At 50.7% G+C, this 19202-nt stretch overlaps 4 protein-coding genes across 5 annotated transcripts in view; 2 read left to right on the forward strand and 2 right to left on the reverse strand.

The window, feature by feature from the left end:
• LOC108162633 (E3 ubiquitin-protein ligase TRIM9) overlaps nucleotides 1-19202 on the forward strand; it is a 74217-nt gene that overhangs the window by 31100 nt on the left and 23915 nt on the right. The window lies entirely within an intron of this gene.
• Nucleotides 784-2419, reverse strand: LOC117188914 (neurofilament medium polypeptide). The gene is made up of 3 exons (XM_033393494.1): nucleotides 2043-2419; nucleotides 1304-1989; nucleotides 784-1243 (listed from the first exon to the last, which is right to left on the reverse strand). The coding sequence occupies exons 1-3, from the start codon at nucleotides 2271-2273 to the stop codon at nucleotides 1018-1020; spliced, it is 1143 nt and encodes a 380-aa protein (XP_033249385.1). The 5' UTR covers nucleotides 2274-2419; the 3' UTR covers nucleotides 784-1017.
• Nucleotides 4279-4908, forward strand: LOC108162638. The gene is made up of 2 exons (XM_017297462.2): nucleotides 4279-4443; nucleotides 4622-4908. Exons 1-2 carry the CDS (start codon nucleotides 4427-4429, stop codon nucleotides 4815-4817), a joined length of 213 nt encoding a protein of 70 aa, XP_017152951.2. The 5' UTR covers nucleotides 4279-4426; the 3' UTR covers nucleotides 4818-4908.
• Nucleotides 5514-6249, reverse strand: LOC108162637 (acylphosphatase-2). Its single transcript, XM_017297461.2, has 4 exons — nucleotides 6044-6249; nucleotides 5963-5979; nucleotides 5796-5905; nucleotides 5514-5739 (listed from the first exon to the last, which is right to left on the reverse strand). The coding sequence occupies exons 1-4, from the start codon at nucleotides 6153-6155 to the stop codon at nucleotides 5625-5627; spliced, it is 354 nt and encodes a 117-aa protein (XP_017152950.1). The 5' UTR covers nucleotides 6156-6249; the 3' UTR covers nucleotides 5514-5624.

Raw genomic sequence — 19202 nt, forward strand, 5'->3', positions numbered from 1 at the left:
CCCAGTCGTCAAGGGCTCAATCGGAGGGAATCAGGGCGCTCGATGAATCGATGAAGAGGTTTACATGGAAAGTGACACATTTGTTGAAATAAATTTTGGCCCTGCGGCGGGGGGCGTGCCGGGCGTTCTCTGACATAATTGAAATTGACATATTTCATTGTCGGTGCGCGGCAGAGTGGTGAGGAGGGGAGCGGCGCGGGGGCTGCGAAAGTAAATTTTCAATTTTCATCAAAAATATATAAGGGGGGGACGGAGGCCTGGGCATTGATTTGCTTTGATTCTGATTTGAATTCGGTTTCTGCTTTCCATTTCATCGCCTGCTGTCAATGCTTTTGGCTTTTATTTGCCATTTTGCAGCAGGGTTGCGCCACCGCCACCGCCACGAAGGGAGCAGGAAGCAGGCAGCAGGCAGCAGGGATGTTGCAACAGCCTACGGCTCTTCGCTGTCTGTCTGCCGCCTTCCAAGAGTATCCGTGGCCCCCCCCTGCCTGCGGGCCGCACACTTTTTGTTGCTGCGGGATTTTTGGCAGCTTTGAACGGATTAGCCGCCCGGGGAGCGCCGATTCTCACTCGCTGCTGATGATGATGATCGGATCGGATGGGATTTTGGAAAAGTTTGAAGTTTTCTTAAAGCGGAAATGCCAGCAAAGGGAAAAGTGCAAGGCAGTCGTCTAAAGCCTTCGAATCAGGCCCCAGGGGGTCCATAAATTACAATGCCCGAAGAGGTGGACAGGCCAGGTGGTATCTGGGTCAGTTTTCATTGTCCATGTGGGGGCGTGGGGCTTGGGGGGGTTGGGTATTCTTTTTATTTTCAAAGTGCAAAAACAGAAGTGGCACAAAAAGAGCGCGGACAAAGCCAACGGGATTTCTGTCCAGAAGCGGGTCGGTTGGGGTCGGATGGCACTCCTAATGAAATGCACAGCTGGGTCTAGGGGGGGTGGGGAGGGGAGGGGCTTTATGTGATGCAAATGGAAGTAGGTCGTTCTTCAGTCAAGATCTTTTTCCGGTCGCTGATGATCAGATCCTTTGGGGCTTGCTCTTTTTGTAGGCCGCGACGAGCTCCTGGAGCTCCCGCTTATAGTTGGACCTCATGTCGAGCTTGAGCCTCTTCAGCAGGCTGGAGCGGTAGTGGTAGGTCTCCTCGAGGACCTGCAGCTGGTTCTTGTACTCCATCTTGGCCGCGCGATGCAGGATGGCGCGGACCACCAGTCTCGGGGCGGAGGAGAGTTGAGCGGCGCTGAGGCTGTGCCAGAATCGGGTAAACGGAATGTGATTGATGGCTTTCGTTGGGGAAAAGACTTACCTGGCGGTGGCCGCCGAGAAAGTGGTCGTCTGGCCCAGTTCCTTCAGAACGGCCTTCCAGCCCCTCATGTGCTCGTTCTCCATGACAATGGCGGCCGCCTCCTCGGCCTCCTGGCGGTCCGCCTCCCGCTGCTTCTTCTCCAAGGCCTTGATTCCCTCCAGAAACTGCTGAATATCCTCCTCCATCTTGGAACTATCCACACGCCACTTGGCCGCCTTTTTGGCCTTTTTGGCCTTTTTGGCCTTCTTTTTGGCCATCTTTTTGGCCATCTTTTTGGCCCCCGCAACGTCCACCGGGGGCGACTGGGGCTTGGCTTCGGGGCTGGCTTCGGTCTCGGGGACCTCCGGCTTGGGGCTCTTGCCAAAGGATCTGGCCTCTTCGAGTAGCACGTTCAGCATCTCCCTCTGCTTGGCTTCTTTGAGCTGTTTCTCCTTCAGTTTCCTCTCTTCCTTGGCCATGGCGGACTCCTTTTTGGCCTGTTCTTTGGCCTCTTTATCCTTCATTTTGGCCCGCTCCTCCGCTGTCAAGGTCTCGTCTTTAGATTCTTCAGATGATACTTCGATCTCGATCAGTGAACTGCATTCACATTCGGTTTCACTGTAGTTTTCACTGGAGTTTTCCACGGGGAGCTCGAGCCCAGGCTCGGCATTTGTTAGGGCATTTTCCGCGCAGCCCTGGCCTTCCATCTGCTGAGGACTTTCATCGGTTAGAGACTCGGAGAATCCCCCTTCAACATTACCTTTCCTTCTTCCGAGGATTGCTCTTCCTCTGCCTCCACTACCTCCACCACAATTTGCTTGTCCTGCTCCTGGTTGTGCATCGCCCTCGGACTCTTTTCGGTTAATGGCCCGAACTCCTGCAATCCCGCAGGACTCCCCTGGCCAAACTGAATGAACTCCTTCGACATCCCGATGCCCGACTCCAGGGCATGCGCCTGGACCTGTCCCTCGCTGAGTGCACGTGCCTCCATCTTGCAAGTTTAGTTTCTGTGTGTTTTGTGCAAAAATTAACCTTTACATTACATTAAAAGACTGGGATTTGGAATCTGAGTGGCAGCTCAAGGGCTTCGGCTTTGGCCTCAAACTTCAAACTTCAACCTTCAACATTTGACTTTTCGTTGGCCTGCTTGTTGTTTGTTTTTTTTTGGAGCATGAAATGCAGGGCTACTCTGAGAGAGGCTACTATCTTCAAAGGAAAACCGAGGACCGAGAACCGAGAAACGAGGCCCCGAGGCGTTTGGGATCCGATCCCCTGAAAATGAAGGCCCCGGAAGACCCAACCAAGTTTTTCCCTTCCTGGGCAGGCCCTTACCCTTCAGTCCCTTCCCGAGCCTAAGAACTGCATTCGAAGGGCCTTAGAGATGGGAGGACATTCATTCATCAAAGTGGCACGCAACATGAGGCGGAGGTCGAGGAGGAGGCGGAGGCCGAGGCGGAGGCCCTGCAATCCCATATTCATGCAGAATTAGTTGCGGATTTTCCAATTTTCCACAAGCCGGAATTGTGTTTGCGGCTGCGGCTGTAAAATTTTAATAAATTTCTTTTCGGGTGGTAACTGCTGTTGCAGGCCCCCCAACTCTGCCCCGTCCTCGTCCTCGTCCTCGTCCTCACCATCTGCCACACACTCTGGAGTTCTGTGGATTTGTGGAGTATATAATGCAACATTTGCGCAACGAGCACAATTTTTTGGAGGACTAGAATGGTTTTGCGTCTAGACAACGCCCTGGGCGGAGATTGGTGGTCGGGGAGGGGGGAGTTCTGTGGCAGCTGGGGGGCCTGGTGATGCGGATATTTCGGCCCACGTATCCGAGTCTGTCTGAACGATCCGCGTGTGCCCGGACTGAGATTTGGAGAACAGTCTGCTGCCACTTTCGGGGGTCGTGCCTTGCTTAGCAGGGCCCCAAGAAACATGGTCTGCATCCGTAATAAGCCTCGCCTGGGACTGGGCCGGAGGCTGGGCTGCAGTGCAGTGCCGGGGGGGGAGGCGCAGCAGCTGAGGAACAGCCCGGAATTGGTATTGGTTTTAGGACTCCCAGATAGACATATGTGCGGTGCAGAAATAGCTACCATTTCCCCTCGGAAGTTACGGCCAAGGAAATGCGGGAGCAACAATCGTAGGAGGTACCAATGTAGGGATAAAGTGGCCAGAATCCATCCAGAATTCAGCTTGTAGAGAGGCTGGAGATCGTCCCAGGCTATACCCAATTGTTCATTCCTCCAATATTGTTCGAGTACATCCCAATCCCTTAGAGGAATACAGGCAAGCAGGGAGACATCGTTGAAAGTCGCATTAAATGTTGTTGAATGATTCTAATGCAATGCCTGCCAAGAGCCGCATTTGCATTTCAATGGCGCCTCAATTGGCGGCACAAAGTGGGACAATATTCCTTCTGGGCTTTCATTAGCATAACCGTGCAACCCGCCGCCCCCTCAGCACATCCTCGTTGCCACACTGCTGCACCGATCAATGGGAATCAATGTGCCAATGAACTCGTTATCAACGCTTTCTGGCAGCTAATGGAATGGCTTTGCCACGGCTTACTCCTCGACATGCAACCGATGCACGCGAGGCCAAAGTTTCAACAGGCCCCGCCCTGTCCCCCCCCACCCATCGCCTGGTGCTGCACAGGGAAAATTATTACAATTATTATTATATTTTTGTGGCGATGTTTATGCTCAAATTTGGAGTCACGCACGATGCGGCAAACTGTCAGCCGGAAACCGAATTGATTATCGGCTTTTAGCTGCTACCCTTCTGCACCCCCACACCACCATACAGACGTCTTTGGTTCGTGCCCCCCTCCCTTCCTGCGTGCTGCGGCAAGCTCTTTTATCTGCTTGCGTGCCGCGTTGCCATTCGGTGGCATTTAATGACTCAATTTGGGGCCTGGTTTTTTCGGCTTCAGTAATTAGTTTACGGTGCTGTAGACTCCGATCTAGATTGCCTTGAAATATCCTGTGCCTGTTCCTGTTCCTGTTCCGAGACTCCAAAATCGGAGTTGGCCCCGTTTCAGTATGCAAAATTCTATCCACTATTGAAAACATTGTCTCTCCAGTTCCGACGTAGAAACTGTTTGGTTTTTTTCGGCTTTTGTTTGGGAAAAACTGCCCGGCGTGTTCCTTAATGAGTGACAAAAAGGCGTAAGTTGATCGAAGAGCAGACCACATCCAACGACGGCCCCGAGTCGCAGAGCTGAGGGAGCGAAGGGCCATGAAGCCGCTCAAAGTAGCTCTGGCTCTGGCCCTCTTTGGTAATCGCGGCACAGCCAATCACCCCATGTTCCTATCGTTTTTCTTTTGGACCTATTTCTTCATGAAGCTCCTCGCGCGCGACTCCGCCCGGTATGCAGTTCAGCACGCCCGTCGGGACGCCCCAGACCCGCCGCAAGATGCTGCTCTTCAAGAGGCTGCTGCGCAGGGAGCTGCAGCGCGAGGCCCAGACGCCCCAGCAGATCCGTACGGCCCGGCAGCGGAGGGACCAGCAGGTGGCCCACGGCGTCTTCCCAGCGTCCTGATCGCTGGCGGGGAGCTGGCTGCAAATCCAAATTAAATTATCGGCAGTTCAAAATTAAAAATAGAAAAATAGTAAACCCCTTTGGAGCACGAATCGAGTCGTTTTTATCTCTCGACCCCTGATGGGGGCCAACAACAACAATTTGTTTAGCCAGTGCACTCTAGCGGTTTCAGCGCTTTTTAATAGAGTGTTTGCCAGACACACAGAGAGACACAAAAGCCCCCCCCCCCCCCCCTCGAAAGGGGATAAAAAACAAGCCCCCTGAGGGGCGGGGCAGAGGCTTTTAATTGGCAGCACGGCGACAACTGTTACCATCGAGAACTCAGTCAACTTTTATTTACTTATGCAAATTCGTTGTGGCTTTTTTTTCGGGGCAGCAAAATATTTGTCGCAAAATTGGCAAAAGCCAGCCGGAACTTTGGACGTTTCGAAAACATTTTGACGACTGGGAAAATAAATTGAAATTGTTTTGACAATTGACGGGGGAGTGGTGGGGGTAGGGGCAGGGAAGGGGAAGGGCCGGGCACTCCTGGTAAAAATGGACAGAAAAATATTAGAACGACAATTTATTTTGGCTCATGGCCTAACTAATTGGCCGCCGGACGGACATCCCCCGGAGGGACAGGGCCAAAACTTTCGGCAACTTTGGCCATTTGTGGCTTCCAATTGTTTGGGGAGGCCATTGGGAGGACAATTGTCACGTTTTCCCCTCAAAGGGGGAGCCTTTTATTTATTCTTGTAATTATGTGCAGGATTATGGTTCGTCTACGGGTGTGTGAAGTGCAGTGCAGGAGGAGGAGCCCTTGCCCTAGCGTCGTATGGAGAATTTCTCGAAGCTGGGAATCACCAGCGGCTCGTGGGGGGAGAAGACGGCCTTTTGGATCACCGACCGAGGACTGCCCTTGTGCTGGAGCCAGTCTTTCCTGAGAGGGGGGGAAGAGAGGGACAAGATGAATAAAACCAGACCCTGATCGCTCACATTTCAATTATGTTCTCCAAGGTTCCCTCCATCACGCCCTTGACAGTGCCCTCGTGGGTGTTCATGCACCACCCGACCAGTCCCAGCTGCTGGGCCTTCTTGTTGGTGTGCTGGAGGGGGGGCCGAGGAATGCCATTAGGTGGTTAAAAGAGTACTCGATGGATTACCTTCCGGAAGAAGACACCTGCCGTGGAGGAGGGGGACAAAGATTAGACTCAAAAAGTGGCCTTTTCGGCGGCGCCTCTTACCCTGGACCTTGCCGAAGACCTCGAACATGCAGCGGAAAATGCTGGCCGCATTGGGGGCCGCCAGAGGGGTCACGGCCGGTGTAAATTTCGACTTGGTAATTTTGTTGTTCATTTCGGAGCTTGAGATTTTCAGATTTTCGTTTTTGGATGGATCTAGCACTAGGACTGGGAAATATGTAGGAATTTGGGTGTAGATCTACGTCAAATTGATGGAAATATCAAGCACACTCGGATTGTGGATTTTCTCCTGGCATTTTCCGGCTTGCTCTCCATTAAAATTAACAACAATTTTTCACGGCCATTTGACAGCGAAGATTCTCCATCGGCGGGCACTCGGCACCTTTAGCTCTGCTCTCTCGCCTTCGCCTTCGCCACTTCCGGTTCGTTAAGTTTAACGGCTGCCCGCGAGAAGCTGCCAAAAGGTGGGTCCCCGGGAGACGCACATTTGAGAGTGGCCCTCAGACCCCGTCGGTGGAGACTTCAATAAAACGCTTGACGCCGGAGGCGAACTGACATTTTCCATTAAGTGCAGACAGCTCCAAAAGCGGAGAAAACAGCAGAATGCCAGCGGCTCATTTGCCAAAGGGCTGGGCGGTGGGGTGGCAGAGGGGGCGGGGCGGCTGGGCGGCTGGGCGGTGCGTCCTGGGGGTTTCGTGGTGTCGTCACGTGTGTGGGTCCTTCTTTTTGTGGACTGTTGATTATGATGAGGCCCCACCACGGCCCGGCCCGGCACGGCAGGCGAAAAATTTAGGACGGAACTATCTGAGAGGATCTCGGTAATACTCGTGGAGGAAGCCTTTGGTCGGACAACATCAAAGTGCCATCAACAGGCAGCCGAGGGCTGCACTTGCTTCAAGGATACGGCTTGTCCCTCCATCCCCTGTGTCCCGTGTCCTGTCCTGTCCTGCCCTGTCGTGTCCTGTCTTGTCCTCAGCCATGTTCCTCCTATCGGTTGCAGCAACTTTTCTTTCCTACAATAACATTTATTTCGAAGATATTCCGAGGCGCGTTGCCCCTCCTCTCCTCTCTGCTCTTCTCTTCTCTCTTTGGGGACATTGTGAAGTGTTGCCAGTGTGGAAAAGTAATCAAAAGATATTTTGTCAGCTTCGCCAGCAGACGCTGGCACAACTTTCCTCTTGCCTCTTGCCTCTTGCCACTCCTGCCACTCGTTCCACTCCTGCCTCTTGCCACTCTTTCCACTCCTGCCTCTTGCCTTTTGCCACACTTTCCTCTCGACATTTCTTAAAGTTCAAATTAAAGAGCGACGAGCAGTTCTTTGCCCAACTTTCAGTCAAATATTGGATTAGCAAATTGACGTTTATGCAATTTGGAGGGTGGTGGAGGGGGGCCCCCATCAACGCCCCGTGGCTGGGCCTGCGGCGGCTTTTCCAAACAGTTTCACATCTCAAATTCGTTACAAATTGCTGACACAATGGAAATTTGCATAAAATTTCCATATGCATTTGTCGAGAGCGAAAGAGCGGAGGGGGAACGGACAAAGCTAAGCCTCCGCCGGAAAAAAAGGTGAAAACGGGCAAATATTTATGAACAGAACCGTCGAAAGAGGGTGCCGCGGTGCACGGCAAGGGTATTCCCGTGTGTGGCATAAAAACTTGGCCAGTCCAAGGTGGCAAAGGGGCTGGAGCTGGGTCTGGGTCTGGGTCTAGGCAGAATCGACTTAATTTATTTGCAACTCCGTCTCAGGAGCGGCCCAGAATGTTGCCGGTTATCAACCAATTTTCATTAAAGCTTCTAAATTGTTGTTTATGACTGGCCCACGCCACACCCACAACCCCCAAAGGGATCTCTGGCCCTGTCTCGCCGTGGGCTTTCGAGTTCATTTCATATTCATGGACGCCAAATTCAGATTCCGCAGCCTCCGGGCCGGAGTTGGACCCACACTTTCGCTTTTTTGTCGCCGTTAATAAACTTTGGCAATTATCCGTGCTGCCTGTTGCTGTAAATTACGGGGCTTTGCAGCGAAAACTCTAGACAGAAGAAGAGAAAGGCTGTAGATTGGGCAGGGCTTTCGCTTTCACCGAGGAAATCTTCGCCAAAAACCTATTCTTCTTAAAGACCTGCCTGCTTCCTGCTTCCGGCTAACCCTTTTAGGCAGTCTTCGATTCCGGAAAGGGGAAGCACACGTGTTTTGTGCCGGAAAAAGTGAAAAAAGTTGTGACACACAGAATGCGCCTCAAAATAATTGCATTACACGTGACTGTCGGAAGAGAAAATGGAAAAACCCGTCCACACAAGGAGGTTCGGGGGCTGGCAAGGACCGCAAGGACCGCACCACCGCAGAGAGACCACAATCCTCACCTTGCCAGAGGGGAGGGACCCCGACTCGTTGGCAGGACGTCTTTTCATATTTCCTACAAACCGTGAATCCCTCTGTGTGGCCCCGAACAGGGGGGAGGGGGGGATGGGACACAGCAACTCCTTGGAGTTGGCAAATCCTTTTTCTTAACCCAAGCGTGCACATACTTGAAGTGTGCTTAACCCACACTTAGTCTCTGTCTGTTGCCCCCTCCCCCCACCCCCCACCCGCCGCATCTGCCATGTTTGATGTGGTCTCCGCACCACAAATCACCAGGGCGGCAGTGTCTGGAATTTATGCTCCATCTTGGGAAGCCCTCGCCCTCTCCCTCGTCCGGGCTTAGTGCCGGTTATGTCTGTGATTTGGCCCTGCCACGCCCTAATCTGACACTGATGTACACCATTTTAGTGGAGGAGGTAACCATTCAAGCGCAACGCGACGAAACGAGACATCTTCCACTCCGTGAGAGGGGCAGAGGGAGGGGCAGAGGGCCAGCCAGAACCATTAGCTTTTTTCCGATTTTCATCTTTCGCTGCTCTCCCGCCCTTTTGGGGTCTCTCGATCTGGGTAAATATTTTCACAAAATTATTTCACGCTTGATTGGAACGTGAAACGGAACAGGAAATCACTTATGACATTCTGTTCTATTGATTATTGATTTTTGATTTCTGATTTTTGATTTGGGGTTCAGTCGAATGGGAATTGACTTTAAATTACAAATCTTACAAATTGTCGGTGCAAAAAGGCCCTGAATTATGGATGATTACTGGGGAAATGCCAGATTTAAGGGGATCCCAAGGCAGAGTCTGATGGAAAGCCCATGGCTGGAGCACCCGCGAAGCAGTCGCAAATGAATTGGATTTTTGGGGTATTTCCAGGCATAAAGTGCTCAAAGTTTCGGGTCTGGCAGCCTCCATTGTCCGCTGCAAAGTGCCTTTGCTGTTTGCCATGTAACATGTTACTCGCAGGATGCTCGCAGGATACAAGGTAGCATCTGGGCGGTGGCAGGGGGGAGGTAGTCTATCCTGCAGCAGGCCCATACATACAATAAACTGATTGTAACTGCAATCAGTTAGCAGACAAAGCAGGAGCTCTCGGCCCGGGCCAACTACAAAGGCGACGACTGTTTGCCAAGTTGTAATAAAGTTTGGTAAACAAGTTGGCCAACACACACAGCCAGGAATGGAATGGAAACCGAGTACATATACCAGTCTGTAGCCACTCCCCCTCCACCCTGGCACCCCCCCCCTCCCTGCACTGCACTGCCATTACTCACACTCTCGCTTCGCAGGCAACTTCGAACTGGTCGTATCTTAAATTCTAATTCTAATGCAATTGCAACAAGCAAGAGCAAATTTTCAGGTGTGCTCCGCAAAGATTTCCCAACTAATGCTCGCTCTCTCCCCCTCTCTCCCTCTCTCTTGCAGGTATGTGCATCCGCCATTTTGTTATTCCTTTGTGCTACGTGTACGTGTGTACGTGTGTGTGTGTGTGTGTGTGTGTGAGTAAGTGGCAAACAAATGCACCGTTCCAGCACAGAATAGATAATAAAGTACTCGGCAATCGGTGGCAGCCACTTTTTGGCGTGCGGTGCATCAGACCCGGACCCGGACAGCAACAATGGGCTTGTGGCGTACACTTCCGATCCGGCTTGCCAGAGCCACCATTCACCGATCAAATGGATCCATCTGTGACTCTGCCAGCCGTAGAATCCAGTACTATCCTAAGAAGCAACCAAGTAGTAGGGTAAACCCCACTTTGAAAGGGTATTTCGGGCTCGTCTGGAGGTTGGGTTTTCCCCCACAATCCACAATCCTTTTCCGCAATTTCCTCCCATTTTCTGCGCAGTGCATCGCTTCGGCTGCTCTGCGCTGCCTCCACAGTTTGTTTATTTAATGTTATTCACTTATCCAGCATGTGCAGGCTGCAGGAGCGACTGGCAGACTGCCGGAATGACTGACTGACTGCTCAGTGATGTTGAAACGTGCCCCCCCCCCCACTCCCCCCTGCTGAGGGCTCCTCTGAGCAATCTCGTGCTCATTTCGATGGCCGCATTCATTAGCCAACTTAACGCCTTTAATTAAATGCCTCAAGACGGAAGCACTGCCCCTTCAGCTCTTTCCCTCTCCCCCTCTCTCCAGCTGTCTGTCACACCTCGTCTAATCCGACGATTACACGATGATGGCATCCGTAATTATGCTCTGGCCTTTAATTCCTTGCCCATATTTGCTAATGCAATTATTGCGGATAATTATGCGTTTATTGAACAAATGAAATCAGTGCCAGGGGCGAGGGGGTGCCGGTTGCGGGGAGGGAAGACTGCTCCCGTCTGCTCCCGATGGACAGGCTGTCTGCCATCGGTCCTGTTTGGAATTCCATTTAATAGGCCCTCCAGGCTGCTGTTGCTTCTGTTTGCCATCAGGGGGACTTCTCCTCCTCCTCCTGCCCCTCCTCTTGCCCCTGATCCTGGCCTGGTCATTGTACATATCTGTAGCTATCTGCCGGCTGGATGGCCGGCCACAACCGAAATTGCATTATTGGTTAAATATTTTTGGGCAACAAAAGCGGCCCCCCCCCCCCCCCCCCTCGCTGTGGACGGGCTCCACGTCCATTGTCGGGCCAACTCTGTTGCGCCTCCGCTGGCGAATTGCATTTTAATCGCGCCAGAGGGATAGGGATAGACAGGGGGATAGACAGGGGGATGGGCAGGGGGATAGGGGGCAATCCGTTAATGAAGTGACGGCCAAGTGGAGCAACAATAATGATGTGGCGGGGAATAAATTTGGGCAATGTTTAGCTATGTTTTTGGAATTGAAGGGCAAACATTGGGGAGTACATAGGATGTTTGGGGACTGCTCCAAACCCCCTCTATTGGTGGCACGAAAATGTTGCCTTTTAATGAAAAAGTTGTGCTTAATGGACTGATATGATTTACTGGAGATGCAGCCACTTCGGTGGCGTGCCACTCGTCTGTGCATCCGATGGAAAGCATAGAAGGAATCTGCACGGAATATAGCAGGTCTTTGCCGAGTGTAAGCCTCCAGGAAGGCTCCACAAAAGCACAAATAATTGATGTCCCCGCCAGAAAAGATTCGTCGTCGAAGAAGGAGGAAAGGAGGATACCTGGGGAGATGATCGAAAATGCATCACTTGGCACATTGGCAGTGCCACACCCCACTCCCCCCTCTCCCGACAGCCCCTTCGGATGTGTGGCCAACAGCCAAAGAATATTATACTCTTTCTTTCCTCTTTTTTGCGGCTCGTGGAGCCACATGTGGAGCAAATTTCCTTGGGCGGAGCCCATTAAACGGTCAACGACGAAACGGAAGTTTATTTTGTGCATCAATCGGATAATTCTCTGCAGTGGGGGATAGTCATGGATGCCAAAAGGGGGGGGCCAGAACGTGGGGACGGTCTTCGGAGACAGATGTGAAAATTGTCTAATGGAGCAGCATTCCCAGCCCCAGCACCAGCCCCAGCCCCAGCCCGATGGCTCCTCTGCTATCTTGTATTCATGAAGTGCAAATTGTGAGAAAAGGAAAAATCAACGCGAATTGAAGATCAGAGGGGGCACAGAGGGGGGCAGGGAGTGGAGCCTGAAGTTGTGTGAAACATGCGGAAATAACATGAATTTAAGTGAATTTAGTGAGAGAACACATCAGCAACAAATCAAGAGACACAGCAAGAGACAGAGAGACGGAGAGATGGAGACAGAGACAGAGACCAAAATAAAACTGCACCGAGGAGACCTTTACTGCACTTCACTTGGATTCGAATGAGACTCGAATGAGAGCAGCCAACTCCTGGATTCCTCCTCTGGGGAACTGGCTCCTGGCCTGGTCCGGGCCAAGGCAAATATAAATCTTCTCTGGCCCGCAAAACACTCTAAGACTTTGCCTTGGTTTTGGTCTTTTTGGGACTTCTCCCCCCTCCATCTGCCCCTCCATCTGGCTTATTTAAACATGTAAGTGGGGCTGGGACGAAACTAATTGTTTCCAGGTGATTGAGTGGGGCCAGGGATTTGCGATGAAAGGGCCCGGGGATTATGACAAGCAATTAGTGAAAAGTTTCGGAGCTCTCGGAAAGTTTGAGTGATGTGCGGATGAAGGACTTAACTTTTAGAAGGATCTCACTGATCCCACATTCCATAGCCTACTTAAGCCCATCCTCTGCATAACTGTCGAACATATTGGGCCTGTTCGAGGCAGTCGTATATCAAGAATGTTCTCATTTGCACACATTAAAACTGCTGCCTGCTGTTGGTCATAAATTGGCCAAAAGTGGCGCGGGTCGAGGAGCAAATGGCAAAAATGTTTTTGGCAAACTGCAATTTACTGAATATATATCGCATCAGTGCAATGCCATGCCCGTCCGATATCCATCCCATTGTCCATCCGATATCCAGCCCCATTGAAATTTACATATTTTTCCACTCAAAAGGCAATTGAAATGGAAAATGCACTGAATTTCCATAAAAATATATGTATTGGCCACAGTTCCTCGTTATTTATTTACTGACTCCAAACCGAATCGAATCGAATCGAATCGAAGCGAACAACAAAGCCAAATCCCCACTTGGCACAAGTCCCTCTGATTTTGCGCTTTTCTGGGTTCGGTTTCGGGATTGGGTTCGGGATTGGGTTTGTGTCTGATTCATGTGACCCACTAAAGCAGAAAGCAGCAAAAAACTACAAATAGTAAAGGAAATAGTGGGGTGCTATTGCTTATCACTCGGACAAGCGACCGAACGGGGCAACAAAAGGAGTCGATTGCTGGCTATCGGTACATCAGTGGTCCCCCGAGTGGATTTATGGGCGTCGATTATTCATGAAAAGTGTTTTGTGACAGGGGCAGGGGCGGTGGCAAGCAGAGCAGATCGGAACTGGTGGATTATTATATCTTTAAGTCGGGAAAATGATCTAGTAGCCAGGCTTTTGGGGGTTCCACCGATTAATAATCTTATGCTCTTTGGCAAAGCGTCCCCCCATCGCTATCTATCGGGCTTCAGTGCACTTGGAGGTGTGTCCAGGCCTTGAAGTATGCCCGTCATCGGGGCACGCCGGGTGGAAGCCATGCATGACTGGCCAAAGCTGCTCCGTCGTCAGCTGGAGCTAATGCATTCGGGGCAGAGCCCCCACAGCACACCCTGCTGCACACGTACAGAGCCGATATGTGTCGATACTCTCGTAGGAAATGTCATTAAAATTGCTCTTCATAAATCACACACAGAAGCGCAGAAGGTAGAAGAAGTACCATGTTCCTAGGCAGCAGCCCGAGCATAACCTCATTTTACGGTCCATGAACTGCAGCGGCAACAAGACCTGGCAGCCGGCACCCACACACCACACACTCCCCACCCCACACACTCCCCACCCCACACCCCACTGCAGACATCGAGACATCGAGTGCTCCTAGACTTTGAGGTTTTTTGTTACATGAATGAATGTCTGCAATTGCAGTTTGGCATTGAAGTGCAGTTTGATTGTGGCACATGTACAAAGTGCGTTATGATTTTTTGGAGAGGCTGCCAGGGTCCAGAGAACTGGAATTGGAGAAGGGAGATGGGAGAGGGAGAAGGGCGAGGCGAGAGACTGGCTATTGGAGAGGCAGCTGCAAAGACAGCTTTGATTGAAGTGGGCCCGGCTGGAGGAGAGGCAGGGGTTAAGCTGAGACGCCCCACAAGCAGGAAAGGAAATAGCCAGAAATATAGTCTGTCTCGGGGAAGAGCTACCTTTCAAGTACGGGAACTTTAATTCAATCTAGAACTCCCCCCAGAGATCCCTCTGATCCGCTCTGGAAATGTCTTAAATTAAAGCCGCAGCTCGGAGACGGAGACGGAGACACACTCCGGACCATAAATAACAATCGATGTTCTTATCACATTATTCGGGCGATAAATCAAGTGGCAGCCAACGCTCTCCCCTCGCACTCGGCCGCCCGTCTGTGGGTATTGGAAAATCCGTGAATAATTAAAATGAATTGCCCCGAGTTTTCCGCACCCCCTCCCCCCCCCCCCCCACAAGATGGCTTTTTAAAGTTATCTATCCCTCCATGTGTGTGGGGAGGGGGTTTGCTTTCTTCTTCAATATTTTGATAGCCACAATGCCAGAGCAATAAATAAATTAACACCAGGGGCGTCCCCCTCTAGAGAACGAATGGAATATTCGTGGAGCGGGGAGAGCGGGGAGCCGCATTTATGATCTCTGGATTTCGGGCATTGGCTGCTCGATCTATTCATCTTCAATCCCATCGAAAGTCAAACAGTGGCTGCAATTTGTTTGGTGATTGATTTTCCGGCTGGTGCCCGCCCCCTCTCCCCCTGCCATTGAAGCCCCATTAATCAATGGCCGCATTTTGTCTCGCTTTGCATATTGCAATTTGTTCCGCCTGTGCGGGGAGCAGGGAAGAGGGGGAGTGGGGGAGCGGGGGGGTGTGTGGTGCTCCTGGGTTGTGCGTAGTTTTTTGGCTGCCACTGTGTGAGATTTATGACCCTTCAAAATGCAATTAAATTTAATTGAAGCGCGAACAAAAAAAGAACTGGGCCCGACTTTTTCACACTTGTTCGGGGCCACGCCCACCGCGCACCGCCCTCAGGTCCACAGCCACTGGCCTGCCCTTTTAACTAATGGCCTGCCAGCCTCCAAAAAACAATGCAAATACACCAAAAATTTAAAAGTACAAATTCAATGAGCACTCCTTCGGGTCGCTTTGGGCCCGTGGCTGGGTTTTCCCCTACGCCTTTCCCTAGTTTTGTTTGTCTTTTCCGCTCTACTGCCTCCTTCCTTGCTTATCATTCATTCATTTGCTCTTTCTTAGGCCGGGCCGTGATTTATCGTGTCCCTCCTCCGCCCTGCAGGATTGCAGAAGTGCAATTACCCTTTTACTTGCATTCGGAGGGTCAGGTGTGAAAATTTGCATTTAATTATTTATTGTTTCTGCGTTGGAAATTGTTATCGGCAGCAGCAGCTTTTGTTGTTGTTGTTTTTTGCCTGGGGGCTGCGGTTTTTGTGGTGTGTATCTTGAGGATGTATCTGAGGAGTATGCGTATCCGAACTAAGGGAATTAACGCTATGCCATACAGAATGGAACTCCTTCTTCTAACCCTTTGGTACGTCTCCCACTTGCTCTCGAGCCCCCCCGAGTCCTTTCATCTGGTGGGCACTTGGGAAACCGCTAAAAGCTGGAATGTTATATTCCTGTTTGCCCTGCGCTCCGCTCCGCTCCGGGGCACCGCTCCATCGTGCTCTCGGGCCAAACATTTCAGCCATGCAGCAGCCGCATTGAAGTCTTGTGTCAATATTGACGCACAAAATCCTTTTAATTTTTCGAAAAATATTCACATTTTTCGGGGTTTGAGTGCGTTCGGTGGAAAGGGGGGAAAAGGAAAGCTTTTTTGTTTAATTGAAAGCTCTGCAAATAGGGGAAATGGAGAGGATAGTGCCAGGGGGAGGGGGAAGGGGCAGCAGATGGGGCTCTTCTAAGCCTGTAAACTGATTAAGTTTTGATTGCAATTTGCAATTCGATTTTCAAAGCCCGAAACTTTGCCGCCGCCATCGGTCCAGGGCCAGAACTAGCTCCCGCCTTTTATTATATGTAATCTTGAAGGTCATTAATATTTCAATAATAATGTCTACAGTCTGCAGTCTGGAGTCCATAGTCTGGGGCTCCAGGACTCGCTCTGCGGATGGCAGTTCGGGTTTATTAAAGCATAACGCAGGGCGCTCCGGCCCCGTTGTGTTTTCCATTTTCCTGTTGCCTGCATAATTGACTTTGTCGCTTTTTCTCTCCGCTATTATTTCTCATCAGGGTCTCTCCGTCTTGCCGTCTCTCTGGTTTTTCCTGTATTTATTTTAGATGGTTTTTATGAAAAAGCGAATGTCCTTCCAGGCCCTGATCCTGGTCCAAGTAGTCGGCCATGATTTATTATGCTGCTTTGCCTTGTGCGTCTTATTTTCCGTCCCGCATTTCCTTTTTCTATTAGCCCTGTCTGTGCCCTGCCTGCACCCCGCTTGTTCTCGCTGTGGTCCTGGCCGCTTAACTTGTCCTTTTCAATTCCGCAGACTCCAGCCTCAGCCAAACCCGCTTTTTGCCTGGAATAAACGTGGAATATAATGTATTTGTTTGCACTTTTTCCTTTATTCTAAAAACATGTTGTACCATATATTTTCTCTCTTTTTCTTGATAAACTCGTATATTGCTGATCCCGCCATTCATAAATAATTCAAATGTCAGAGCTTCAATCCCTGGCACAGGTCTCATGAATAATTCTAATTGTTTGTGGGTGGATTTAGTCGCTTATTCGAGTGTTTTATATATTTTAAAACGGCAACCAGTTGAGGCATCTCTGGCATTTGTGATTTGTGCCCCAAAGAGCTCTTGGTTTATGGCCAAAAATATCTCAAATGGAGCTCAACGCCCACGCGGCTGGCGCTCCTCCATTGACACCTGTCAGGCCTGAAATCCCTCTGGAGGCTCAGAGATCAAATCTCTCACTAAATCGCATTTATCCAGCATAGAATGTCCCCTCCGCCCCCCCCCCCCCCCTCCCCCCATGGCCCTTCGTAAGAAATTTTCCACCACATTATTTACAAAAAACTTAAGCGACGTGATGCGATTTTTTAATATCAATATTTGTGGAGGAGGCCCAAAACAAATGCCGCTAAGAAGGCCAATTGGGTCTGAGGGGAGGGGAGGAGGGGAGTGGCGCGGAGGCGACACATGTGGCGCTTGGCTCGTTGCCTCCCCTTCGGTGCTGTCGCGGGTTTCGAGTTCTTTTTTATTTTTCCCTTGCACGTTTCCACTCCACCCATTGATTCATTCATTCACTCACTCATTCATTCATTGATTCGGGGGGGTTTCCTTCAGTTCCGCTTTGGCTTTTCCTTATTTCACGTCCAGACATCGCCCGGCTTTGCCCCCCCTCCCCTCATCGTCTGCAACTTTTGGGTCATTTATCAAATTTTCAAAGTCACATTTGGTATTGTCACGCTCGTTTTTTGTTCAGACGAAATCGAAAAGGCTTTTCATACGCTTTTCCTCCTTCCTCATTCGGGTCGTGGAGGGGTGGCAGAAAGGCGTCGCGTGAGGATTTCGATAAAACTGAGACGTAATGGGGATCGGAAGAAGTTCGGTTTGGGGGTCGCATAATGAGTTTTCCTTTCGGTTGCTCCCTGTTTTGATTGGGGTTGCCTGGCGATGGGGGCGGTGGCAATAAACTGAAATTTAAGAGTCACAGTCCCGCACCAGCTAATAGATTAAAAGTTCTCCAGAGTGACACGTTCAAAAGTGGGCCATGGATCGGGAAATACCACCAGAAAGTCGCTCCTTCCACGAGGGGCACTCCCCTCCTCCGCTGCCTGCCAGATAGGCTTTCGAGGAGTATCTCCAGAAGTAGACATGTCCCTGCATAAATTCCGTCTGGACGCCTATTTGCCAGTGCCGTCCCTCTGGCAGCGCAGGGAGGGGCGCTGCCGCATGAATAATGGAGCAACTTTATCACCTGCCCCGAATGGCGGCGGACATTAACATAAAATGGTACAGGAAAAAATTAAGCTACATAAGAACAAAAGCAGCGGGAGCAATAATTTTTAATTTATTGCAGAATTTTCATAAAAGCGACAGGCACACAGAAGGGAGGAGGGTCGGAGGAGCAGATGATGACTGGCGGAGCCTAAAACAAATTATGAACGCGTGTCGCCTGCTCCTCGCGGGTGGTATTTTTATGAGCTGCTCCTCGGGGCATCCCCCCAGCACCCCTTCAGCGTTAATTACCTGGCGATGGGGAGTGGGGACTGGGAGAGGGGCCTGGGATCTGTTGTCAGGCAGCGGGATGGACGTAATATTGTAATTAGTTGACAAGTCACGTAGCCGTCGGTGTCGCTCATTTTTTGTACGGGCCCCCGCAACAGAAATTGGCCCGAATGCAGCGATTGTTTTTGTGATTTGAGGCAACTGTGACAGAAATGTGTGCTCTCTGAAGGCCAGTAAATTAGTTCTCGACTTCTTCGAAAATTCAGGATAATCATTTCAAGGCTCAGACTTTACTTTCGGCCTCGTGGCGCCACTTAAAATGCCAGTCACAGAGAAATTAATTTCTCCTTTTGCTGCAGAACTTCTCTGCTGGCGAGGAGGGCCTTCGGAGACCCCGCCCTAATCAATATAATTACACTGGCTATTCCAAAATGTCGCACACGTATTCGAGGCAGAGGAGAGAAGAAAAATTGCCCAGGACTAAGTGGAGAGCACGTAGCTGAGGAAATAATACACATACGCACTGTGAGCAGTGGAGAAAATTGTGGACAAACATTTGGCTACAGTCTGGAGCAGGGGGAGGGGAGAGCATGGAGCAGTGAGGGCAAGTAATTGACAAACAGGCCACATGCTACTAAACACAAATTAGAGACCCCCCCAGCAAGGACATGGCCCAATCAATTGATTTTCGAAGAGCCAACAAGCGAAGGATCATCATCTGCCTCTGCAAATGGACCTGCCATTGGGTCTAAATGTCAATTAGGCAAGGGAAGGGGATAGGGAGAGGTAGGGGGAGAGGGGGAGGGGGAGGGGCATGGCTACGGGTACGCGAGGTGCATTTACATTTTTTGTCAATTTTTTATTGTGCCAGAATGGCCACACAAAATGAATTTTATGCAAATTGTATTTCCTGTTTTCTTCATGCCCCATGCCGCATGCCCCATGCCTCATGCCGCATGCCCCTCCCTGCTCCTCCATGTCCCTCTATGCTTTCCTCCAGCGTGCAATTTCATTTAAATGTCCTTAAACATTATCATTCTGCCAAATGTACGCCATTGTGTCGGTCCATAAAGACATTACGCGCCATAAAAT

Source organism: Drosophila miranda, chromosome 4 (assembly GCF_003369915.1).
Source record: "Drosophila miranda strain MSH22 chromosome 4, D.miranda_PacBio2.1, whole genome shotgun sequence".
Taxonomy (NCBI): domain Eukaryota; kingdom Metazoa; phylum Arthropoda; class Insecta; order Diptera; family Drosophilidae; genus Drosophila; species Drosophila miranda.

Coding starts and splice junctions, on each gene's coding strand:
- LOC108162637 (XM_017297461.2), bottom strand. CDS start 6,155: ATGAACAACAAAATTACCAAGTCGAAATTTACACCGGCCGTGACCCCT. Junction 5,740..5,795: donor TTGGAGAACATAATTGAAAT/GTGAGCGATCAG, acceptor CCCCCCTCTCAG/GAAAGACTGGCTCCAGCACA.
- LOC117188914 (XM_033393494.1), bottom strand. CDS start 2,273: ATGGAGGCACGTGCACTCAGCGAGGGACAGGTCCAGGCGCATGCCCTG. Junction 1,990..2,042: donor AATCCTCGGAAGAAGGAAAG/GTAATGTTGAAG, acceptor AGTCCTCAGCAG/ATGGAAGGCCAGGGCTGCGC. Junction 1,244..1,303: donor TTCTCGGCGGCCACCGCCAG/GTAAGTCTTTTC, acceptor ATTCTGGCACAG/CCTCAGCGCCGCTCAACTCT.